Raw genomic sequence first — 26,894 nt, forward strand, 5'->3', positions numbered from 1 at the left:
AGGCAGAAAGCAACGCAACTGCTCCTTACGTAGTGCATCTGGCCTCAGCTGTGTATGTACGACCATCTTCAGCTGTGCTATAATTATGTTCAGTTTGTTAAAGGCACCTGAAGTTTGAGGGTCTGCAGTTTTCAGCATTTATTTATTAAGTAGGCAGCCAGAAGGAAATAAGAACTGGTATTTATAAGAACGATCTTAAACCAGTTCAGAGTGCAATTACTTTTCTTCCCCCTCTCTTTTGTGCTTTACATAAACACACACCTTACTATTGCATTATTTCTTGCAAATTTTATTACAGGGAAAGTATCAGAATAATATACAATGTGAATGTATTTCAAGATTTTTCCCTTCATATAATTTTAATTCCCTACACTTTTTTTTTAATTGTGCACACAAACATTCTCATCCTTTAGAAGATTAAGTTTGCATTTAACTTTGTTCATCTCATTCTGTGAAAAAAATATAAAGGTATCAAAATATGGAACCATGAACATACCAATGAACTCACTATGGGAGTTTACAGCCAAATTAACTGCATAGTCACAGGGCTCTAATTAGGGACCTGCACAATAGATCTCTTTGATGTCTGTCCAGAAGTCAAAGAAGCTGACTTGAGAAAGGATTACTTGGTGGCTCAGTCACCTTATTCCTGTGCACAAAGAGCTTCACAGCAAGCACTAATGGTCAGATGATTTCCCTAGGTATGTGAAACTTGAGGACAGATACAAACAGAAATTGATAAAGGTAGCTAGTACTACAGTCAGGCTATTTTGGTGCATCTTAGAAAATCCAAAGGATTTTTAATAGTCTAAACAAGTTACATGCCCAAGATGGGAAACCATGGTCAAGTAAAAGTCATGACAAAGGATTGATCACCTCTCCTCTAAGTTGCCTTTCCGAATTAACTTAGACCAAGATTCTGCTAACAGAAACACTACTCAAGAACCTCTGTAGCTAGGCAGACCCAGTCTACTACCTGTGGTCTAGTGAGCATTTTACCATGTAGACAGTAACATCACTGCAAACAGACAATTTGCAGGAAGAAAGGTAGGAATATGTTTGTTTTGTTTTGTTTTGTTTTTTTTCCTTGAAAAGGATCAGTAAGCCAAGCCTGAGCAGCCAGAGAATGGAAAGGCTCTTGCTCAATAAACAACCCCTGTTTCAAGTACCCCAGTAATGTCCAGCATCAGCAAGAGGTGGGAACTGGAATAGGAAGGGCAGTGTCAAGCTCAAGCAGGCAGCACAGCCTGTACATCCACCCTTTCCCAAACCTGAGGGATCTCAAGTAAGAGACTCTCAGAAGCCTGTCAGTTTTGTGTCACCAGCAAACAGGCATGAAACCCTTTACCAGTGTCTCTTCAGAACAAATCCAGATGAACACCCAAGAGGCAGAGTGATGAAAAGTTAGTTACAAGGGCACGCCAACACACAATTCTTTTGTTCATCTTGTCAGCAACACAAAACATTACCACTAAGCCTGTCAGAGCACTGAATCCTATGAATGAAGTCAGATAATCCTGCACATACACAAGACGGAAGGAATAAAATGTACTATGGGAAGGAAGCAATACCCATGAAGCTGTGGCCAGCAGCACATGGGCAATGCCTAACTATTTCTCATCAAGTTTGCACAAGCTGAGTTGTGTAATATAATCAGAAAATCACAGCATGGAGTGACAGGTGACTGCTGCTACAAATCATGACGTTAGCTCAAGAGATCAGACAGCAGGGTTCAAAACCCTCCTGACATCAGAAAAACAGACTCTCCCTTTTCTCCCTCCAGTTTGATTTTCTTGAAGTGTATAGAAAGTTACACACAATGCTACGTTAAGAGAATCGTTAGAGTTTGAATTAGTCCCTTCTGTCCAGGTGGTACTTTCCACTCAGACTCTGTGTCCTACCCACTTCTCTCCATAGGTTCATTTAACAACCACGATGTTGCCACCACTGCTCAGAGCCTCAGAGCCCCCACACTGTCCTCAAGACCCAGATCCCATAACTAACAAGTTCATGTAAGAGTGTTCCACGATATTTTCCACATCTCTTTGCATAAGACAGTGTGGAAGTCAACTCATAAAACACTGGTGGCCAGGATATGGAGTCTTGAGCTCCAAAACAGTCACCAACTCTGTGTCCTCAAACAATTGGCTTCTCAGGTACCTAACATTTATAGTTGATTTCATATAATGCAAGTGTAACTCATGCCCCACAGGAAAAAGTGCACACACTGAAATCACTTACTACGACACTAACCATTTACCTTGATCACAGCCTCTCTTGGTCTTGGAAATAAAATACCTCATGGCACAAAGAGCCAGAGCATTCGTTCTTCCGACTTTGTACTGCTCCCCCTTCCCCCCCCCTTTTCTTTTTCTCCAGAAAGCAGAAGGAACTGGTGCTGGCCAACAGGCATCATCCCAATAGTCATATACTGTCAACTTCTCCACTTAAACATATGCAAGCTCTTTAGGTACAAATCAAAGGGCTAAAAGCTTGCCCCTAAATGGGCAAAAAACTGCTACGCAAGTGCTACTCTGTCATTGTCAAAGCAACCCGTGAGGGGTGGCCTAAATTGGGATGTGTCTTTGGGTGCTGGTGAGACTGGATTAATTATTTACAGCCCTGTCTCAGAAATTTTACATGTCAAACCTAACTTAAAGAAAGCACCAAATAAATTAGGAAGCTCTAATTATTGTTATACAAGAGGCATTGGAGACAATTGTTTCAGACTTGCAATCTTGCCAGAAACTCGCTAATGGTTGGATGCCATACCACATAATTTTTTAATAGCTACTTTTTTTCCAACAAACTTAATGTAACCATTCAAAGTTGTAATGTTCTAGAAATACTGAATCCTCACAATGTTTGGATCTAAAGGACAAATCTTCACAGTACCAGTAACAAACACAACATGTTAATAAATTACTTACCCACTTATAACAGATAACTACAATAAAATACACCAAGTGTCAGAGTACTGTGATGATTAAGCCTCTTCAATTGTGTCATCAAAAATCCTCAGTGAACACTTTAGAACTGTTAATTGTATCAAGATAAGCTGTAGATCAAGTCTGAAAGGTTGATCATAATGACAACTTCAAAAAGCTGCTTGAAGTTCATTTAAATTCACAGCCTAGCTACAGCTAAGAACAGTCACATGAGATACCTGGATTTTCAGAGCACTTTAAATTAAGCAGCTCAGTCCTTCAAATCAGCATTCTCATTTCACATACACCGGCTGGTTGTGAAGTTCCAACTGCACGGCCTCTTTCCATGCAAACCTTACTAGTCCCACAGTGGTCCGAATAACTAAGAACTGAATGAAATACAACAAAAGCCTCAAACACATAAAATGTCTATATAATGCAATCCAAAAATCCCAGATCAAGCGAGACAGACTGAAAGAGGTTGTTCCCTTCTCACTGAAAGAGCAGCTCATAAACTACTGGCTACATATTTGGATTTCACAACATTTTTCCCCCTTGGGAAGGCAGGTTCTTTGATTCACTAGCAATGTACTTGGGTTTATCAGTACTCTGACATGTCACGTTTTTCAACAAAGTTATAATGCTATAGGTTCCGAAGTAATATGCAGAGAAGGAGAAAAAGGGTTTTCACTGTGTTTTTTTATTACCTTACGATACACTAAAGTAAGGCCCGAAAAGGATTTTGTATAGCCTCTTCAGCCCCTTCCCCTGCATCCCAAAAAACAGCTGCTAAAATTTGACAAATCATGGATCTCACTACCGGCAAATGTAAGCAACAGACACACACATAAAAACCAATGTCAAAACCAGTTAAGCAGCAATGAAGACAGGGAGAAACCCAAATTCTTTTATGTTTCTGATGCTTTTAAATTTTTTCTTAATTCAGGGAACCACTTCAGTAAACACTTTCAATTTCCTTTTGAATTATACTGTACAAGGGAAAAAAAAAAAACACCACAACAAAAAAAATCCAACAACAACAAAAAACCCACACAATTTTATTCCATGTACTTATTCTAAACTGTACTCTGTTGTTCCAACATTTCAAGTCAGTAATCAAATTTTCATCAAGGACCACACATGGAAAATTTCAACTCCAACAGCAAATACTTCAGAAAACAAGGAATGGGTGAAACCAGCATTCCTACATAAGTTTCTGGTACTCCATCACATTCACTCTATCTTGAATTTATGTATTTTTTAATTACTATTTAAGCACAGATAAGCCAAAGCCCAGCAGAACACTATTTCCCTTTTAATAGCATGTTGTAGATGGGTCCATGACACAAAGGCCACAAACCAGTGAAAACTAGAACGAGATAAAGACAATTGAAAGATTTTCAAAATCTCTGCTAAGCTTTATTAAAAAACACAAAGACACATTCATATACTTCGAATCTTCACATGCAAAGCTTTATATCAAAGTGGCATTTTCACAGAGCACTCAATGTAATGACCACGTAGAACATATTCTTTTGAATGGCACTACTATAATGGAAGTAAAACTTCAATGAAGAACCTTCTTTGATACTGCCCAAGAAATTGTGCACAATTCACCAAAGAAACAAGCTTCACAGACATTACACAGATCATAAACTTAACCGTCACCACGAATCCTAACAGAGAGTTAAACAAATACCTTCTGTGTTTTCTTTGGATCTTTCTGTGAGTTTTCTCTGAGAGGTACTTTTCCAAACAACTTCCATCCCACATCATTTTGTTTTTCAAATCTTGCACTTTGCTTTCTGGTAAACAAATTCCTACAAAAAAAACAACAAGGTCTGATTAAGAGAGTTGATTCATTACAAAAAACAGAAGGACAGACAATTTGCTGACCTTATGTACCCCATTCACACATTCCAACTCCTTTTTGTGGTTGTGCTGGTAGCCACTGTTTCCCATCCTCAAGAGGTACATTATGCAGCAATATCGCCGTACTAGGCAATGGACTTGGTTAATTAAGAATTTTTAGTAGATTAAAAAAATCCATCCATAACTTTCAAAAAAAGCAGCCTCCTTTTTTAGCCTCCCTCTAGATCATTCAGCCTCACTCTTTTAAAATAAGACTAAGACACTGAAATCTCTTGCTGCATAAACATTCTTCACCCACCTATTACAACACACTGCTACCAAAAATCACAAAAAGTTGCAGACATAGCAGCCTTTTACTGTAATTGATATGCTTTCGTAAAAGATTATTTTTCCTGAATAACCTTAAAAGCAGCTATCAAAACACATTAATTCTGAGGTCTCTCTAAACCATCTCAAATTAATCAGCTTAAACACTGTAGTAACAGTCATAAAGCTAGACATAAAGTCACTGAGAGTTAACTTATTTTTACTGCCATTGCTAGTTTTTAATCATGAAGTGATATGCTAGACTTGTGTCTTCTCAGGACAACTATGTGAACAGTTTCTTCTAAAACTGGACTGAAGATCAGTCTTCATGCTTTTGGTAGCTCCCAGCTCCACCAAGAGCACAACATACATTCTACACCCATGGCATGTCTGGATTATTACAATAACAGATTTTCTTTCGTCCTGCTGTCTAGTTTACCTAATATTCAAGTACGTCCAGGTTAGCTCAGTTATTTACACACCTTCTGATAGGTTTTTCTGGGAACTTGACTAGTGGTTTTTGCTCTTTCATTTAACAGAGGAAATTCAAACAAACAAACACACACACAAAACCCCACAATTACACGGAGACTAAAGCACTTCTGCTACCTCAATGATCAGGCAGCTATAGCACCTTCTTACCACAGACACTTCCAGTCTGGCATTACTGCCTTTCCTTACCTACAGTTACTACCTTAATGCCCAGATTGTTTCTTATTCATAAAGCATGGCAGTTTGGGAAATAAAACTACATTGAGCTTCATGTTCTAAAAGGGCTGAATACAACCTGGATGCTAAAAAGGTTTTCCTGGCCACTCCACATCAGCTAACATGAACAATATCATAAATACACCAACAGATAAAATATTGCTTGGAATACATGAGAAATGTTTCACATGAGCAAAACAATCGCACAAACATCAGTGTGCTGGAATATATTATAAAGTTAATAGGATACGCTGCCATCCTTAAATATGTATATATTTACACAAATGATCACATGCTTCTACATCACAAGGGTACAGTTACCTTGAAACCCAAACCAGGAACAGATTATCATATGAAAAGATAAGAACAAAGTGTTTAGGTACAGAAATTACACAAGTGACTAACAACTGATATCAAAGCTTAGCAGTGACTGTAATTCTATCAAACCCCTTTCAGCTTTCCCCTAATCCACCCCACACAAAAAATAGCATTAAGGCATAGGGGAAACAACTGTGGTGAAAGCACTAAAGAAGAACAGCATGGAAAACATGGAAATGCACTGCCATGGTTTGCCTCTTCCCACTTTTTTCAAACAATGAAATTATATTATACAGGTAAACCACTGGATCAAACCCAAATATTTGCTTTGTCTTAATTAGCATACTCCATTTCAGTGTTATGAGACTCTCTTGTAGTTCATCATTACAGCTGTAATGCTACTTAGAGATTTATAAGCTAAGTAGAGAATTAATCAACAAGTTTGAACACACCGTTACCACTACACCTGCTAGTGCTGGGAAAAAGAGACCATCAAAACCAACTTCCAATAAAGGTAACTCAGCTGAATTTGCTTTCTTTTCACCAGCAATTCCTTCACCTTGGCAATAAGAAGAACCCATTCCGCTTGAGCGTTCAGTACCCTGAAGGGATTATACATGTAACTATCTCCTTACCTCTGCCCAGGTTCATACATGTATGTAAGACAGCCTGAAATTATGGATTTATAGGGTCATTTGAGACAGCTACCAGGGAAATAAAATGTAAAGAGAGATAAACATGAGATTATCTTTTATATATATATACGTGTATATATATATAAATGGAGAAATATCAAGCAAGTTCTAAAATATGTCTAAGAATAAAAAGGGAAACATGACAAGAAACAACATCAAAGTCACTGCAGGTAAATAGGATACACAATGCAAGACAGGCTGGCTGTTCTTGCAAAACGTTTTCTTTCAGGTTGTTACTGCTTCAGACGCAAGCAAATGACATTCCAGACTGCACAGTCTTCAGAGAAACAAGAACTTGTAGCAGCAGGGTCACCTGGAGGAGCCTCACGAGGTGGCACAGCTGTGTGACAGTCCCCTGCACATTCCAATCCTCTCCTGTAAGTCAAGGGCTTTCATCACAGATCATTAGCGCTGTAAAAGCATGAAAACTGAAGGACTATCAGGCGATATTCTCTCCCTGTCCATCCACATCAGAGGGTGCTAGCACAGGTATATACAAGCAACAACCCCCCCCCACCTCCTTCGAGGGATTTTAAGAGCAGCAGGTCTTTATCCTCAGAGCAAAACACAGATGAACTGGAATGATAAAGCATTAAAACTCTCTGATACAAGTGCCTGCACAAAATGAACTAAATCTGAAAAGTCAATCTCACATACTCACTTTCAATTCAATTCTGCAACCCTAACTGTCTTCCCTTTAGGGGGAGCGTCATAATAAGTAATCTGTTCCACAGCTTATCTAGCAGATGGCACAGGACTTGCTCAGCTCACTTTTCGCTCTCTGTGATTTTCACTGTATGTTCTAGGGCACCAGGCATCTCTTCCTCTCTTTGTGCTATGTCAGGGACATTTTTTTTTAACTTAAAATATTGAACTGAAAGCACCAGGCATTTACAATTCCCATTCTGTACAGAGCAACTTAATCTCCTTTCCTCTTTTTCCCTGTCCCCTGTCTATGCCTAAGTTCTGTTGTTTTGCTGGTGTCTGCACTCCTTATGCACTCCAGAAAGTCTCAAATGTCTCAAAAGGCATAACGTTATCTGAGGCCACAAACTGGCACAATCCGACGTAGAACCACAAACTACAACCTGTTCTGGCTTTGACTGAGGACACACAACATCATTAAACCCTGACCTGCCCCAGGCTGGAACAAGCCAAATGTAAAGCACATGATGACTGGGCTGGCATGGGAGGAGCAGCTTTTGCACCTCATTTTAGAAAACTTAAGGAAAAAATACCAAACTGTGGAATGTCCTCTGGTCCAATTTCTGCAGAGCTTTGCAATAAATCAGGACAACACTGCAGGGTCCTGATGAAACTACTACTTGAGACTTCTGAACTGAAAACAGACCCTTAAAATATGCAGCTCCCTTAGAGCCAAGTAATGATCAGAGCAAATAATTCATAGCAAAAGCTTTCATTTTCTGCTGCCGCAGCACAAAAAGGTATTCCTTTTTTGCCATGCTTACACAGGTCCACAGGATTTTCAAAACCAGTACTAAGCAGTCTCGCTTCTGAGCAAATATAATCCACCAAAAAAATTCCACTCTAAAGGTAACTTAAGGAGACCTTACCTAATAAAAAATGCAGGTTAACAAGGAGCAAGAGCTCACTATTCGAAAAAACAAACAGATTTCCATCCAAATATGAACTTAGAAATCCCAGGGTAGAAGATCTCAAAGTTTAATTCCAACTGTGTTAAATTATAAAAAGTAATTTGAGATCTTGAACCTAAAAAGGGTTGACATGCCTGGAAAGAAAAGATCACATGCTGATCATTATCTCAGTCTCATTGTCCTCTTCACAACCATTACACGACATCATGCTGATTTATAACAGAGATATTAACAGGAATATCTGACATGATGTCTGCAGTATTCTTAATGTGGAGCCATTAAAGTGTCATGGGTTACATTTGCATTCCTATTGAACATGTTAACTATTTTACACTAAGTGTCTGTAGCTGCTTATTTTAGCAAAACCAAGCACAGAAGTTAAATTGAGATCACATTTCCAATAGATAATTACTTTCGCACAGTCCCCTAAAACAGTATTTGGCACCAACGAGCTGTTTAACCTTGTTATTTTAATTGCGCTGTGGAAAGGAATTACCTGCATGAATAGAATTTAATTCTAACTCCAGAGTCAATGTTCATATACATACAAATAGCATCCTGTGATACAGGAGAGAGACCAAACAGTCTTTTGCTAGAACACACACACACACACACATGCTGCACCATGACCCTATATTGATCTGCTCAACTGCCTTTTAGTGGGAAGGGAAGAATTTAAGACTAACAGGTAAATTCAGCAGTGTCAAGAAAACCTTATTATTTTATGAAAATTAACAACCACTTCATTTTGGTTCTATAAGCACTACTAAGATAAACTTACTGAATAGTTGCCATATACACATACTACACATTCATATATTGCCAGTATTTATGTAGCCCTGTGGGCTGCCACGGCCAAGCTGTAGCCCTGATCAAATTTTAAAAAATAATGTATATATATTGGAATCACATCAACTAGAAGTAATCAAGCCAAACCTATCCATATAGTCCCTATTACAGTTTTTTCCAGTTTATGCTTTTAAACAGTTTATCTAGTTCAGTCCAATTCTCTTTCTAAAAAGCCAACAAGTATGTAATACAACTGCTGGCAGCTACCGCCACACGACATGCTCATTGTGCTGCTCCACAAGCTTTCAAGCGTTCACTTCTTCCACATTTCAGCTGTGGCTTGTCCCACGCAAGGTCACCCACACCTACATGAAGTCACCTCTCAAAGGGTCACCCCTCCCCACCGCCCCCTGGTTCAGTGCACAAACTCTGCACTACAGGGAGCAGAGACAGTGCTGCCAGGGCTTCTGCTGCCCATTTAGTCCGGATCTTAAAAGTCAGCAGTAAACCTCTCCCCTGAAAGATCTCAAAAGTCTTCTCCAGCCAGGGAGGCTCAGTGCTGTGCCCCTTGAGATACCTCTGAATTTTGGCACCAGGCGAGTCAAGAACCGTTTCTCAGGCACACGTCACGGAACAGCAGGAGCCAGGCTGGGCTCCCACAGAGCTGCTGCCAGGGGATGAACCCGGGCTGCCAGGCAACACACAGCCTGGGGTTTCCGCACAACTCCCAAGATACACCAGTTGCCCGAAATAAAGGGTACAGGAGAAGTTTTCATCATTATTTGGGTTCTTCAGAAAATCTGATGTTCGTTATTTTTAACTGTTTTGCTGTGCCTATTTTGCCATGGCTCCTTAGATGAATTTCCACATTACATGAGCTACTGGCATGCAGCACGGAATGACAGTCATGAGCAAAAGGGAGATGGCATAAGCTGCTCTGTCATAGACTACTTTAACACTGACTTCACAAAGAGATTATATTTGCAAATAAATGGGTTCCTTAGTCTTAAAAAAAACCCTGTTGCTGTAAAGAAACACACATGAGAATTAACTAAGAACTGACACAACTCATGCACAGACTGATGCAATTTTTCATCTGCACTTACCCAAAACTAATTTGCAATTGCAAGTAAATTTTCATTGCAAGTGTTAAAAACACATACAACATTTCCCACTCTCAAGATGCATGCTTACATTCTAATTTTAATTACTCTTTGTATTAAGAAGGTTATTTTCAGAACATAAAACAATTGGAATAGTCATGCAATTTAACAACTGGAAGGACTTACCAGTCTCCTAAGTAGAGCAGATGAAAAATAAGGACAGTGGAGAAAGTTCAAAAGATTCAGTTTTTGCAGAACAAAATTACATTGAAAAACAATTTTAAATGAGTATCAGGCTTACATGTGTTCTTAAGAAGCAGGAAAGAAACAAGTCAACGTTCAGTTCATTTCAGCAGCTTCCGGGAAAAGATCCTGAAATTCTCGGATAATTCTACATGTGGAGAGAGCACTCGGGTCTTGAGCCCCTCAGCCTATGCAAAGGCAGTCATGCTGGATAGTTTAATGGACTTAATATAAAGAGTTAGACAGTAAGCAGTTATAAAACACAAGAAGTCGTTAAACCCATGTCAAGCACATAAGCACAGTATAAGAGATGTCTCCACAGACATTATTGCTCAAGGTATGCAGAAACCTACATTGAAAAATGACCATTTTAAGTAACATATTGCACTCACTGAGAAAAAAAAAAAAGAGAAATTTCATTAAATGTTTGCTGTATTGTGTGCAAAAGTGTCCAGCCACCTTACCTGGCATGGTACAAATTCAATTAACACTATCTAGAAAACATTCTCACACTATTATGGAATTCAGGCAAAAGATATAACAACACTGTCTAATCTTCATCCTTCAATGACCTTTTGTATTCTGTACTAGCTATAACCTTCACAACTTACCCTCAACAAACAGGAGAAAGATCTCACCATAGATGTTCCAAATTCGCATGCTGGCCACCTAAACAATTATCAGAGGAACAGAAAATAAACCCTGAAAAATCAGCAATGTATTCTGCCACAGAACTTTGGTTACCTGATTAGCGGAGGAAACATTGACATATAAATCATGATGACTGGAGAACTGACAAGACTTGAGAAGAAATACTTGTCAGAAGACCTACCAAAAATCTGTGAAAAACCTTAAATCTACATTCTCCACAGATTAAAGCCAACAGCTGGTACCCAGGACCAGATAACATTGGTTTCTAGAAGTAATTCACTAGATGGAGTGATTGCCAGTTCCTCCTCCCAACTCCAGATCACCTCTCAGTCAACCTACACCTTTATTAAAAACAAAAACAAGAAACAACCACCAACCACAACACCCCAAACAACCCTCCTACATATACACACACACACACACACACAAAAGTCCAAGTATTTTGGCTCCGGTCAAGAACCTTCATCAACAAGTCAAAAGTTATGCTTTGAACAAGATTCCAAAATCATAGACAAAGGCAGGGTTTGCAGAGTTTTACCTCTAAGAGATTGCCAAAGGTCAAGGTAAAGGAAGAACAATGCTTGGTTTATGGATAAACAAACCCAACAGAGGTACAGCCAGAGAGCCAAGAAGCTGACCTACCTATGAAAGAGGTTAACAAATGACAAATGGTGTTTTATAAATCCCCATCGCATTTCATAAACAAAGTTTTCCAAACACTGACATTCCAGTGTGTTCAGTAAGAATAAAGAATAATGACACTTTACAATGTAACAGACACCTGCAAGTCTGAAAAGAGATTTCCACAGTTGCAGGAGACAGTAATACAATAGAAGTTAGCAGTACAGGATTTCTAACGGCTTGCAATTAGATAACTTTGAAATCTCTCCTTAGATTTCTGAGGGAAAAAAAGAAAACAAAAAAGCAGGGTTCGATAAACTACTTATCAAGACTACAACATTCTGCCTTTTTTCCTAGAGGGTAGCCCTCATTTCAGAGGAGAACAAAGCAGAGCTGCCTACACTGACATGTCAAAGATGTGAAAAGGTAAGTCAGACACTAATCCTGCACGTTTAGCAGTTAGGACCACTTGGAGCAAACCAAGAACTATTTTTCATGTTGGTGATGCCCAGCACTAGCCCACCATGCTAATGCTGCAGAATTCTCAGAAACGGGAGTTTCAGCAAGTTAGAGCCCTCATACAAAAATCAACATCTGGATCCAAATTTAAAGGATTAGAGTCACCAACTACATATAACGGTTCTTTTCTAGCTGGTAAAATTCCTAGTTATCCCAATGCTATCAGAATAATCCAAAATTCCATTCCCAGAGTCTGAAAGCAGATTTCTTCATTGATCTGAAGCACTATTATCACACAGATCAAAAACCTAATGAATACATGAAATGTCATCCTAAGCAAAAAGCTGAACCCGTGTCAGCAGTGAAGACCTTGCAGCAATAAAGATTAAACATGGACTGGGTTGTATTAGCAAGATCAAGAGGAAAAAATGATTAAAATATATCTGCATCCAATTTGGGGGCCCTGGACTAAAATGAAGAAAGATCAAAACCTGAAGGCAGTGCAGTGGCTGGCCACCATGGTGCCTGGGTGCTGAGGCCTACAACACAGAACTGGGGATGATGAGAGGGGGTTTCATTTAGCCTGTGTGACCATTCTCAGAGAAGCAAACAGAAAAAAAAAAAAAAACAAGAGGCAAAGCAGCAACTGCTGCAAGGTAAATTCCAACTGGAAAAAAGGAGGAGAAAAAAAAATCCCAGTAGTAGTGGCTAAATCCTGGACTATGAAGCCTGGAGAGGTTGTGGTGACTCTGTCCTGGGATATACTCAAAAAAGGGGAGTCCAAGCCCTAAGTAAATACCTTGTCTTATAATTGTGACCAAATTCTTGTGTTTATTCTGTCAGTTGTCAGTGTAAGGTGTGAATGACTCTTCACTTACTGTAGGAGTTTTTTTCTTTATTATTCTTACAGTATGGTTCAAAAACTTCTGAGGCACTTAATGGCTATGAAGAGGGGATAGCTCCTTAAAACGGCAATGTAAATAATGCTCAAATTGAGACTAACAGTTCATAAAAAAAAGAAGTCAGATTTTTTTCCTTAAAGCAAATTCAGAACTCTGAATACCCACAGAAATACCTCAAACCACATATTCTTGCTCCACAACACCTGTGGTATCCATAAACTATTTCTGCTAAACAAGTATTCATCCATATATAGAATTCTATTAATAGATCATCTCCTGTTTGAGCCTTCATAAAGACATTTAAAACCAAAAGTTAGTGTTGACTCCAACTTCCCCACAGATTACATAAAACTGGGAAAAGAAGGGAGACACTATTAAAAACAATAATAATCAATGAGCAGATTTATTCCATCTAATTTCACCTTGCTCACTTCATTCTTCAGAATCTCTAACCATATATAACATTCCCTCACAATGTTGACCCTGAATTAAGTATTCTTTACAGTCAGAAGTGGGTGTTTTTTAATCATTTCTGTACTTGAAGAAACTTGAAATAGTTGATATTGCTGACAAGGAAGGGAGCAAACAAAAAGTCAGCTGAACATTAAACGGTATTTTGATGAGAGAGAGAGAGAGAGAGAGTGCCACATGACAGTGATGGTGTTGATAGTTTCCATGTTCCCCAGTGCCTGTCCACTTCTTCTCACGGTTCCTTTCAACACAGGGAGACATCAGGAAAGTCCTTGCGAGTTAACTGAAGATACAAGGTCCATCTAACTCACTAATTCACTAACCCTTCATTTGGACAATGAATCAGAATTAAAACAGACTTTCATTTCTTTCATCTGAATTAGTTCCTGAAGTCTTGTATATATCTATCAAAATGTATGTCATTCACACTCTTCCTATGCAAAAATAAGCACGTAGAACACGTAGAACCGAACCACCACAAGCTCTCCAAAAGGCAGCCTCACATGGGGGATGAACGAGAAGGAATGGGGCAAAAAAGCATTACAGCTGAATGCTGCAAGTCACACACAACACCCACGTACGCTACAAATTTCGTTCACTAGTCAGCAGGAGACCTTGTAATGCTTCCCAACAGCCACTAGAAAAGAAACATACACATTTGACTCTATTTAAAATAATAACAGGATCACATTAAGTCCTCATTTACTGCATAGTTCTGTAGCATTACTGAAACAAAATCCCAGAATTCAAAGAACTGCTGAGCAGATTTTCATTTAACTTCCATGATGAACAAATAACTTCAACAAGCCTCTTAGTTTTGCTGTTGAGCAACTTAAAACAGTTTTGCGCAAACAGGAGTTTAAATAAAGCCAGTTTTATCTGCAAAAGCAACTTCCCTTTATTTTAAAGAGCTGCTTGTCAAGTAAGATTAAGTGCAAAATTTAAGGAAGAACTAATAAAACAATAATTCTAAGCAGAAGTTATATTATTCCACGCATAAAGGGAAAATATGGATTAAAATTTATGTAGGCAGTTTCAGTTCAACACCTAGTGGAGAGCAGGCCACATGAAAAAGTTCAAAACTTGACACACTGAATTACAGGATAAAGAATTCTGAAAACTGTATAATTCAGTTTTCAACCTTTTCAAAAGAAAAGGCTGTTGTCTTTGTAGAATTCCAACTTTGTACCTATGGATGATCTGCTTTGATAGATAATGTTTATTCCAGAAAAATTCTGCAACTTTTCTTTTATTCTACACAGAGACATGATATTAAATACAGATAAAGGAAGACTACTAGTCTTGCTTCAAGCAGACAGAAAGTGGCTTTCAAATAAGTACTATTCAAAACCATATTGTGAAGATTAAAGCAGCTGTCAGGTGAGTATACCTGAATGCCTCTGGTGCTGCCAAGACATTGTTTCCAGCATCATCTGTTGATACAGATAGGCAGTGCCCATGCAGCTCCTCACCCCACAGCTTGTCTGTCTTCCTCTCCACAACCCTTTCAAATGCCTGCTATTTGACAACAATTAGCTCAAAATGCATTTCAGTCCTGTTCTCAGTCTGTTTCCTCCTTAACAACCTTTAATAGGCTTCATTTAATATCAAACAGGCACAGAAGAGGAAACAACATCATATCTAAAGTTTAATATCTCAGATTACTCAATCATAATTATTTTAACCCTTGCTCTTCCACTCTCTGGTCAGTGAATTCACTTTTTGGAGAGAGGAAAGTGGGAAATGAACAGTAAAATGCTCTTTGTTATTCTACCTTCCTTTTAACACCAAAATTAGAGAAGTACAATAAGCTGCTCTCTCATTAAAAGCAACAAACAGCATTATGAAAGGATCCTATTAATTAACACAGGTGCCCTATCTACAGTATTGATGGACATAATTCCAAGTTCAGAACTCCCAAATAAGTGTGACCAGTGTATGAGCGTGCATGTGATATAAATGTACAAGTTACATTATTTCAGACTTACTGCTGAAATCAGTAGTTACTATTGTGAAACTTAAACCCTTTTTCTTCTCAGACTACAATAAGACCACAGCCTGGCCTAGGTTTGTGCTTCTGTGGATGGTGTAGGATGCCAACCCTGCTTCAGAAGCTTTCTCTCAAAAACACAGAGATTCTTTGGACGCAGTAAAGCGTAATATTCTTCTTAAAGCCTTTTATTTCATGTTTAGTCCCTGTTCTCTGTAGAGGTTTCCCAAGATCCCGCTACTTAGAACATTCAAATAAAAAACTTCTAGGAGCAGCCTGAAAAGGAAGAAGATCCAGATTCCTGGAGATATGGACAAAATCCACAGCAGTGGACTAAGTAAAAACTTAGGATTCTTGCAGTCCACTCAAAAGGAAGGGAACTGCATTGCTTATTATTTAAGCTAACAAAGTCCTAGTGCTTTTTACGGTCACTCTGTGTGTAAACATTAAAAGCCTCAGCCTCACTCTCCAAAATGATAAATGAAAACAATAAATGACAAGTACAACTTCTACAGTAAGATCACAACTGTCCTGATTCAGCAAAGCTGTTTAAAAACCTGAGCATTTAAAAAGTCTGTGTGCTTCAGCAGTACCGTACAGAAGCAAAGTCCAAAGGTAACACTCATTATCCTGCACTACTCTGGGTCACTAGGGCAAAGGGACAAACAAGTCACCAACTCCTTAGTCTCCAAGCCAATTATTTGCTCACACTACTTCTCAAACCAAGTTCCTGTACACATTCAAACAAAGAAAAACAATTCAAACTCATGCTTTATGTGAAACACTTCCAGCCTTTTAGAGCTGATACGTGTGACACTTGAAAACGACCAACATGCCAAGTTTGTTTGCCAGCAGCATTTTCATGTGCTAACCTGGAGCCTAATGAGAGCACCAGTACTCCACCTAGCACGGTCCCTGTGATGCCTCAAGCTCTTTCAATGGGAAAGCCATGTGTAAACAAGCGGGAAAGCGGCCTCTTTTTCTCACTTTGGATCTTCCTGCCACACCCAAAAGGCAATGAAGAGCTTGAGGAAACAACCAGATCTTTCATAGTCTCAAACCACTGAAAAGACAACAACTGAGACAGGCGCAGCTCAGGAAACTTTCTTCACCACAGTTCTCAGAAGGGCAGGGCAGGCGCACTCCATGCTCAGGTGCCCTCGAAGGTGCCAGGACTGACGGGTAATGAGCCAATGAGTTCTCCTCTCATCTCCTCTGTAACACGATTTTCAACTGCAACCCCAAGCCAAAACCAGCACTTCATAACACACCACAGATATTGCCACAACTGATACGGAACACACAACCTCACGCGTAGTGCATGTGCACACAGGTCTTGCAAAGAAAAATAAACTGACAGAGTGCTAAGAAATAATTTTACTTTCCAAAGCAGGTGCTTCTCCAAGCATCTTCTTGATACTATAGAAGATTTACCCTTAATTGATACATAAGCAGCTTAGGTGCATGTGATCAAGCACTGGATACATCTAAGTTTTGTCAGTATTATGCCTACAGACAGCCGTAAATCTTAATTGACATAACCAGAGCAAACTCCACCTTTAAAAGTTCAGTGAAACTAACACCTTCTCGGATGACAAATGGGTTTCAATGCAAGTACAGCTGCCATTTCAAGAAGCAAGGGTTCTCCTTTTACCAAACATCCACAACTTGAGGAAAAACTAAAGGTGATTCATCTTTGTCCTCAGTGGTTCAACCCTGCAACCCAGAGGAGCCCTCAAAGAGCAAGACCTGCAGGCGTAGGCTGAGAGCCCCACTGCAGCCTTCCTGGACCATCAGGCTGCTGAAGGCACAAAGGCCACCTACAAAGCACTCAGGTGCCTGTTCTTCCACATCATACACAAGTGTGTCAGCCACTGACCAACGCCAAAACAATTTGGCTTTCTCCTGCCATAGCTCATCCTTGGTTTTCAAAAAATAAGGTTTACGCACTTAACCTCCCGCTCTGCACTGGTGCAGCCTCACCTGGAGCACTGTGTGCAGTTCTGGGCACCACAGGATAAGAAAGACATTAAGCTACTAGAGAGTGTCCAGAAGAGGCCATGAAGTTGGTGAAAAGTTTGGAGAGGAAGCCGTATGAGGAGCAGCTAAAGCCACTTGGTTTGTTCAGCTTGGAGGAGACTGAGGGAAGACCTCATTGCAGCTACAGCTTCCTCACAAGGGGAGGAGGAAGGGGAGGTGTCGAACTCTTCTCTTTAGTGACCAATGGCAGAACCTGAAGGAATGGCAGGGAGATGTGCCAGGAGAGGTTTAGGCTGGACATTAGGAAAATGTTCTTCACCCAGAGGGTGCTGGACACTGGAACAGGCTCCCCAGGGAGGTGTCACAGCCCCAAGCCTGACAGTGTTCAATAAGAGACTGGACAACACCCTCAGACACATGTTGTGAACTGTGGGGTTGTCCTGTGCAGGGACAGGAGTTGGACTCAATGATCCTTGTGGGTCCCTTCCAACTCAGCACATTCTAACCTGCAAGACCTTGAGTATCAAGTGAAAATCCTTTCAGCACAGAGTGGAGTACTAAGAACACGCTCCTCTCAGGATTTCGTTTATAACTATCACAACAATATTTTCTACAAACATCTTTAAGAAGCTCCCTTCCCAGCAAGGTGGTCTTCAAAGATCCTATCCCAAATGTTTCCTCCTTGTCTAACGCTGCACACAAACCCAGGCACACAGCGCTAGCAGGCAGCCAGGCCCCCACAAGTCAGTCACTCCAAACCAAACACTTCAGGGCCTCCGTTCATTTGCTGAAGTACTTGTTTAAGCCCTGGGAATCCAAGGAGCACAAAGGAATCCCAGGGAACACAGACTGTATGGGATCATTAGAGGAAGCAATTACAACCCCATGGACAGCAGACTGCAAATATCAACAAAAACTAGCAACAGCATATTTTGATCCTTAACAATGTGGACAGCATAAATGTAGACAGCATTCCCTGTGGGACAAAAGGACCCTCAGAAGCTCCCTGCTTGTTCAATACCTGTGAAATTCACCAACAGGTCGCACAACAGAAGAGAACAGATGCATAAAATATTGGTGTGTGGAGTGCAAGTACAAACAAAAAGTGAGCAGCTCTTGTTTTCAAAATCGAGCAGAAGTGGATGTTAAAGGGAAGGATATTAAAGGCCAGGTTACAGACAGACCACCTGGAACTTCAAAGCCAATGACCTGTTTGAACTTAATCCTCAGATGCTCATGATCACATCACATGGTGACCAAGATTACATGTTCCTCCTTTAAAAGGTAGTAAGGACAGCCTTTGCTCTCTGGAATTCAACGCACTTGAAAAGATTCAGGTAAAAAATTCAGTTTAGTGAGTACCACCATTTCTGTAACACTGGCAAAACCACTAGAGACTACACTAGAACAGAATTTGGACAGATGGCTCTATTTTGTTGGATGAGAACAGCTGAGCAGCAGTTAAATATCCTACTTTGAGCAGGGTCTAAATGTGCCTGTTCCACTGTGCTTCCTCTGGGCTGAAGGACAGCATTTGTTTGAGGCAGCAGTTGTGCTACCAGAATGAATAACAAAAGTTCACGCTTTGAAGTGCTGAGAAGCCTCCTGCTTCAGAATTAAGTCTGGTCCCATGGCAACAAACAGACGGGTCCACAAAAGTTTCAGCACCTCAAACAGACTGATGACTGCAGTTCTGCTGCACTGTACTCTACGTTAACTTTAACCTAAGAACAAACATCAATGAAGGTTTCAGCCAATTTAGTAAATCTACAGAACCTGCTTCAAAAAGCAGCAGGCTTTCAAAGAATGTTATTATTATCTATGTATCTATATAATTATGTAAGTATTTTATCACCCTATTCATCTCGTGCAAAAAAAAGTTTACATGAGGAGAAAGACTAGCTGAAGCAATCACGTGTTCAAAACATGTTAGATACAGCCAACTCTGCTTGATGTCTGAAGTTTACTTCTAGAACCATTTATTCAAAATATATCATACTTCAGACACTATATGACAAAAATCAGAGACATTATTAAGGCCTTAAATGAACAAAAAACACCAAACAACCCAAACACCAAAAAGTAGACTAGTCCTCTTCCTCATTCACTGCTTTAACTGGGATCTGCATTTAGAATACCTTATCATTCATACAAGGGCTAAGTTTAAAAGAGGTCATGTAACCGCTTTCATTTCAACAGCTGAGTGACAAAATGTTGGATGTTCTCATTCTATACAAAAATGAAGGAAAAAAATGTATTAACAAAACCATAACTGAGATTTGGGAAAATCATAGTAGTCATCCAAGTGTTTGGCAAATATTTGTATTTTAAGCTACATACACTTTCATCGATCAATAAAATACTCCATTACTACTAGACCACTTATGAATCCTTAAATGTCAAAGCTCTTCAATACAGATATGGACTCTACCCATATCTACTTACAGAACATGAGATTAAGAACTATGGCCAAAATCACAAAAGGCATCACTGGAGAAGCCAGAAAGAAAAACCCTTGTTCAGAGGAAAAAAGCCTTGTTCAGAACTCCTTTCACTGTAATATAGAAGGAATATTTTAATTAGATTTAAGATGCTTCCATATACCATAAAGATAATACAAAGTAGGATTCAGAGCCTTAGTCCCTAGCAGGATTTGTCAACTTAGTCAGAACAGAAAAAATATGTCGTTAACACCAATTTAAATTCAAGTAGCAAGCTATTACCTCTTTCAAAGTAAAATATCACAAAAGAACTTCGTCCTATGTTCTTACTTAATCTCCCTGTTAAAATACAAATATACTATATGGAAATACTACCTGGCAAAGAAGTTCGTAAAAGGTCCCAATATTTTTCGTTTACTGTCCACATCTGTCTCTTGACAACACTCATCATTGATCTCTTGCTGGCTCTCATCATTGGTCTCTTTAGTGGAATTCAGGGTAACATCCGAGAAGTGTGTCTCATCAGTCTCCAGATTAACAATTGCACTTGAACTGCTTGTGACCACAAAGTCCAAAATGTCTTCATTGCTAACTGATAAAGTTGTTGACAGTTCTGTGCTAAGACTAGAAACACTACAGACAGAGATATCATCACTTCGATTCAGAGTTTTTGAAGTTGGACTATAAAGTTTGACAGTGTCATACCCAGTTCTTGGGAAAGTAGAGGATTTTCGCACAGCATGGTCACGTTCAGAAGTCAGAGAATGTGGAGGCACATAAGACGGCAGCGTGCACGCACTCTGAAAAGCCTTGTCAGGCACAATTTCAGCTTCTGACTGCTTTCTCTTCACATTTAACACATTGCAGTGAACAGGCTCTGGATTTCCTATTTCTAGAGTTGGAATACCAGAATCCACTGATTTAAGGCTATGACAATCTTCTAAAGCACTGGACATCTGGTCAGGCCCATACTCAGGCAATGAGAGAGATCTTGGGGTCCCGGAGTTCAAGTTTTGAAGGCCCTGGATACCACCCACTCTTGTGTCCAGAATTCCCATGAAGCTCAAACCATTTAAGGAGTTGGATAAATTCACATCAGTTGTCTTGGCCCAACTGGTAACTGGTTAAAAAGAAAGAAAGAAAAAGACAAGATTATGAGTTTGCAGGAAGGTTGTGGTTTGTTTGGTTTTATATATATATATAAATATATATATATATATAAATATATATATATATATACACATACACACACTCAGTCCTGTCATAATTTAGGGTTTTAATTAAAAGTTATTAATCTTCTCTTGCACATGATTACTATTCCTTCTCCCTGCTCGAACAAGCAAGACAATGGCAACTTAAATTAGGCTTCTAGGAAATGTCAAGCATGAAAAGCTTTGCATAAGCAGTTTGTGTGCCAGTGTTTGTTTCATATACATCTCCTGAGAGTGAAATTACATATTATAAAAACTGCAGTACTTTAATATTCCATGTCAATATCAAGATAAATATTTGAAAAAAAAAAAAAAAGTATACAGTCATAAATGCATATTTACTGATGTTGGGGGGCTACAAATCTTGTTTTCATACACTTCAACCAAAATTCTGAAGTGTTCATTTGAACAGAATTTCTTAGCATTCTTCTGGAAACCACAAAAATAGTAATAAATTTGTCACTGAAACAGAATGCATAATATATCAGTTTTGCATTAATCAAGAGATGCAAAATCCGAACACCTATAAAGTTATCCCTATAGCCAACGTTTGGACAACACACATGATGCACTTCATTAGCGGACATCCAGCAAAATTGACACTTGCAAATATATAGTATTTCCTGCACTCAGAGACTGCTGTTCTTCATACCTGCGATCCATACTCACACTGTCTCCCTAGGAGCTGCCAGCGGGGCAGTTAATCCAGTCAGTGCCCCACTTCCAGTCTAAATCCGCGCGGCTCAAAGAGAGGGCAGCCCAGCACGAGCTGCAGGTTAGATGCACTGTCCTCATGGGCAACTGCAGCCTTCCATAAACCTGGAACACCATCAGGACACTGCCCTGGCTCCCAGAACTGTTGCTGACCCTTGAAAACACTACACCATTATATTCTCTTTCTATATGAATAGTTGAATTATCTACAGCTCTGCTGAAATTTGCAATGTAATTATTCTGCAGCAGCTGGCAGAACAAATATGCACATAGTGCTTCAGTTTCTTCACTCTGAAACACTCTGGGCTAAGTGTGAAGGAGTGAAGAATACTCTTCCCATCTCACGAACAGCTTGCTTTCTAGACAGATTTTTCTCTGGTTCCTGAAGCCAAGGCTCCTGCTTCTGGCCTTCTACTCTCTCTCAAGTGTAGTACTTAAAGGTGCCAATTGGCCCCTAAAAGGTACTCCCCGCATTCAGCTTTTAGAAAACAAACAAGACTCACACCCACCCTCCTATCCCCCCTCCAAAAAAATCAAATATGGTTCCTCCCAGCAGTTCCAAACCACTGGCTACTGGCACCCAAGCCCAGACAAACACCAGGGTTTGACACACTTCATTCTTAGTCCTGAACCCATCAATATTTTGACTTTGTGATACTGACAGGGAGTAAGTGACAGAAAACACATTTCAAACATATTCTACTGGTCCAAACAGTAACAGTTTTTGCCACAAGCATTCAGTCACATAAAAAATTCATGAATCCAAATGTACTTCATGTGCTATACCGACTCCTTAGCTTAGGAAGGACACAAATGCTATTCACTTGCTGACGCAACACTCCAGTTCCTATGTGCAGGGAAAAGTCAAGTAGAAACAACTTTGGACATTTCATCTTTCAGACCTTTTCAGAACTTTCTAACCACCAGCTATGTACTACCCATGCAAATCAATCAATGCATCAATTGCCTAATCCTTTGGATAAGCAGGCTTCCAATTACTGTTTTGACCAAAAAGCTTGTGAAAGATGCACACTTTTCATAAAGAGTTGCTATAGCAACTTTTTTGCACATTACCACAGTTTGAAAAGTTTACATCCCCTGCAAATTAAAGAAGTGATGTCTTGAGATAGCTAGCATACCAACTGCGTACATTACAAACCTCTCTGCTCACTAAATTAAACTGCATAGGCCATAGAAGAGAAAACGAAACAAAACAAACACACACAGAAAACCCTGAACAACAACCTGTGAATACCAGCAACAAACTGTTCTACTTCATGAAGTCAACTGTAATAATCAAAGTGTACAGATATAATGTAACAATAGATACAATTACTGTTGCATACACTTGAATCTCCTGCTCTCAGACCTTCTTGCTTGGATTCTTTTATTTTTCCAAGGTAAGTCTGACTATTTTCTCATGCCCATGCTCAGCCACCCTTTCATACACATCATATAGTTCTTTAACTCAACAGCCCACCCAGCCCCGCTGTTTCTCCAAAGCGCATCACACACATTGCAGAACTGTGTCTGCAAGGGTGCAGGTGTTTGCTTTACCACAATTTGTACTTTTTAACGCATCCAGACAATGTAGTTCAGAATCGTATTCAGCCAGGGACAACTTTGATGCTGTCTGGGTAAACAGCACCAGCATGTTCCAATAACAAAGACCTTCAGTGACCGCCTTCTCTTCTGCTCAATGACTTTCTTAAGTAAGAGTCAGTCCTTAGTTTAATTGCACAGCTCTTCTCGACTAAGCTTACAAATGGAAAGTGGCCTTGGAAGAGCCAGTAAACACAGCAGCTCAAGAGACCAAACAATTCTTTAAAGGAGAGAGTTCAAAGAGAAGTGAAAATAAATTTCCATGTGGGGTACCGAAGCTATTTTAACTTGGCTTGGTATTTTTTTAAGCAAGAAATTTAACAGGAAGAGGTCCTTTAAACAGGCAACCAGCAAAAACAGAAATATATAACAGTTACAGCTTGCTGGAACAAATTATGCAATAACAAGCTCCAAAGGTTTTACATAGTTCAGCGAAACTGTTGGAAGCTTTGAAGTATACCCATCAAGGGCTTTAAATGGAAACTTGAGATGTAATCAGCTGTCAAAAACATACATGAGAACTTCTTGATTAATTTTGCATGAGGTTGTAGGATTTTTTTAAAGTATGTAGTGAAGTGATGTTTACACTCCGTATTTTAGTTGCCTCACTGGTAAGTGCAAAAATCTAACAACTGATTTCAAACATTTTAAGTGTTCTGTGCTCCAATGCTAACTTCTTTCCATAAATAATTTAATACCATAACATTATCACAACAATAAGCATAATGCTATTAAAGTATTAGCAGTGTAATAAACTATTGAGAAAGAATAAGGAATTTTTTTCTGCACAACATTCATAATTCCCATGGTTTATTTAGATGCTCATATATTTAAGTAAAACTTATATTTGTAAATAACCTATGTCTTATAGGAACCATGATCTTATGAGTGTGAGTGTCCCAGAAGAGAGCTGAAGAGGGAAAGGGAGATAGGAAAACACAGCAGAGGTCACAAGTGGCAAGGAGAGAGAAGGAAGGCATTATTTACTCATTAACTCTTCCAACATAAATGCTATGGGACACCAAATAAACATAGTTTTGTAGCCAGGTTCAGAATTAACGAACAGGACATAGCTATTCATGCAAAAGTAGCTGAACTGCATAACTCCTTGCCACAGGACAGTGAGGATGCTGGAAGTTCACATGTAGGCTCAGGGAAGAAAAAAAAGCACTGAGGATTCCTGAACAAAGAGAAACTCAGGAGATCTCTGAACTGCAAGTGTCAGAACTTCAGCGAAATACCAGTGCACATTAGTCCTGCTTTTAGGCTCTCTCCCAGCTAAATTCTTCTGTCTGTCAGGTAGAGTTTTGGTCCATCCCAGTACGGCTGTCCATACATTCCACTTACATTCCCCAGATTCTGATGGCAACATGTAAGACGGCTCTGAAAATAATCCGAGGCTTTAAACCAGACTTTGACTTTACATATTGCCTAACAACACAGAGGGAACAAGTCATATCTGTTTATAATTTCTAAGATCTAGAATAAAATGGCTTTTAAATTCATTTTGATGTAAAATTTAAAGAAAGTTAACAGCAATGCCAAACAATCAGGGTAAAACAAAGATCAGAAAGATGCCAGCTCGAGACATGTTGTTCCAAGTTTGCTGTGACTTGCAATGGAATTTAGGCAATGAACTTTCTTAGAAAGATGAGTAAGAAAACTATCTACAGAACAGGCTTTTTATCTTCTTGCCTCACAGGAATGACAACGGTAGCCTATGAATACTGCTCAGTTCTCAAAGAGTTAACATCTCAGTTTTTATCACCTCGTTTCTTCAACACTTATCTGTGGCAGCTTTTAAAACAAGGTTTTAAGAGCAAGGAATTGTTTCAATTACAAAGTTGCAACTGGTTGTTTTGTTTTTTGTGGTTTTTTTCTTCTTAAATAAAAAACATTTTTAAAAGCGAAGGGTTTAAAATCTCCATGCATTTGACGGTATTTTTGTTGAATGTAACCACATTTGTTGAATGTAACAACACATTGCTGCTACCAACAGCAGGTGACCTCAGTGCACAAGAGCATCAAAACCAGTTTTGTTTATTAAACCTGGGTTCAGATTGTTCATGTTCTAACAGCCACAGCATTGCTGAAGAATTCCCGAGCCTACAAAACAGCTTTTGACAAAGCAAGAGAATGAAATACAGTGACTGAGGCTACATGTGCAAGCACTGCCAAAACTTTAATGGCAAAAAGAAACGGGATTTTTTTTTTATTAAGAAGTCTTTTATGTAACTCCCAGCTGGCGTCCTTCACAGAGTGTGAGCTTTACAAACCTGGCTTCCGAGCGAATTGCTTGGAGAATGATTATAAGTAAACCATTCACCGCTTTTCCACTTTTTTGCTATGTCAGGCAGGTAATATAAATGAGTCACAGTGTTCTTCTAAAGCCTGTGTTCCAGAAGCAGTTTACAGGGATTTTTTTTTTTTCCTCCTCACACCAGTATCACTGGGAAAAAAAATCTGAGGCCACATTAAATTATCAGCAGCGTCGTAAGAACTTCAGCTGATGTCAGTAGTTTTATTTGGTGTCTGGGAATCACCTAAAAGACTTCGATTAGAAAGTGAAACAGATTACAGTCGCTTCCTTTACACGGCGCTGACCTGACACCGCGAAGGTTTCCTGGCTGGTGGCCTCCAAAAAAAATTAAAAAAAAAAAAAGTACCAAGCCGATGCGTTTCTTCAAAGGCTTGAGGAAGCAACGCTCACCCTCCCCTGTGGTCTTCTGGTCTTTAAACCACTCGGCGAAGACTCCGGCGGTGCCGAGCAGATCCTCCAACTTTTTAAGGTGGCTGCGGAGGGGCCGAGCGCGGCCCGCCCGGCCCAGAGACCCCGCACCGCGGGGCTTCTCCTGTTCCCGCCCGGCCCAGAGACCTCGCACCGCCGGGCTGCTCCTGCTCCCGCCCGGCCCAGAGACCTCGCACCGCCGGGCTGCTCCTGCTCCCGCCCGCCCGGCGCGCAGGTGGCGGCGGCTCCGCACGGCCCAGCCCAGCCCTGGCCCGCTCCCCCCTGGGCTCTGCCCCTCACCCCAACAGGTGCCCCGCACACCCCCGGCCCCGAGCAGCGCTGCCCGGCGCCGCCCGCGGAGGAACAGCCGCACAGAAACTTTGACGCCTCACCGGGGTAGCGCTGCCCTCCGCCGCTCTCCTCATGCTGAGCCATGCCCGACCCGCCTCACAGCTGCTGCGGGACTAGGAGGCGGCGGGCAGCTGCAGCGGACGGTCCATGTCGCTGTGCGGTCGCCACGGAGGAACGGCGGGTTCAGCGCAGGTGA

General features: G+C 40.1%; 1 protein-coding gene across 1 annotated transcript in view; it reads right to left on the reverse strand.

Annotated features, from left to right (window-relative positions):
* Positions 1 to 26,894, reverse strand: part of TBC1D14 (TBC1 domain family member 14) — a 67,950-nt gene extending 41,056 nt beyond the window's left edge. Inside the window, exons 1-3 of the mRNA XM_065836327.2 lie at positions 26,740 to 26,894; positions 20,468 to 21,212; positions 4,627 to 4,747 (exon numbers count right to left, since the gene is read on the reverse strand). Coding sequence (XP_065692399.1) covers positions 4,627 to 4,747; positions 20,468 to 21,212; positions 26,740 to 26,782 — 909 coding nt within the window. The 5' untranslated portion in view covers positions 26,783 to 26,894. The remainder of the gene's footprint in view (positions 1 to 4,626; positions 4,748 to 20,467; positions 21,213 to 26,739) is intronic.

The sequence above is a fragment of the Patagioenas fasciata genome, chromosome 4 (assembly GCF_037038585.1).
Source record: "Patagioenas fasciata isolate bPatFas1 chromosome 4, bPatFas1.hap1, whole genome shotgun sequence".
Lineage (NCBI taxonomy): Eukaryota > Metazoa > Chordata > Aves > Columbiformes > Columbidae > Patagioenas > Patagioenas fasciata.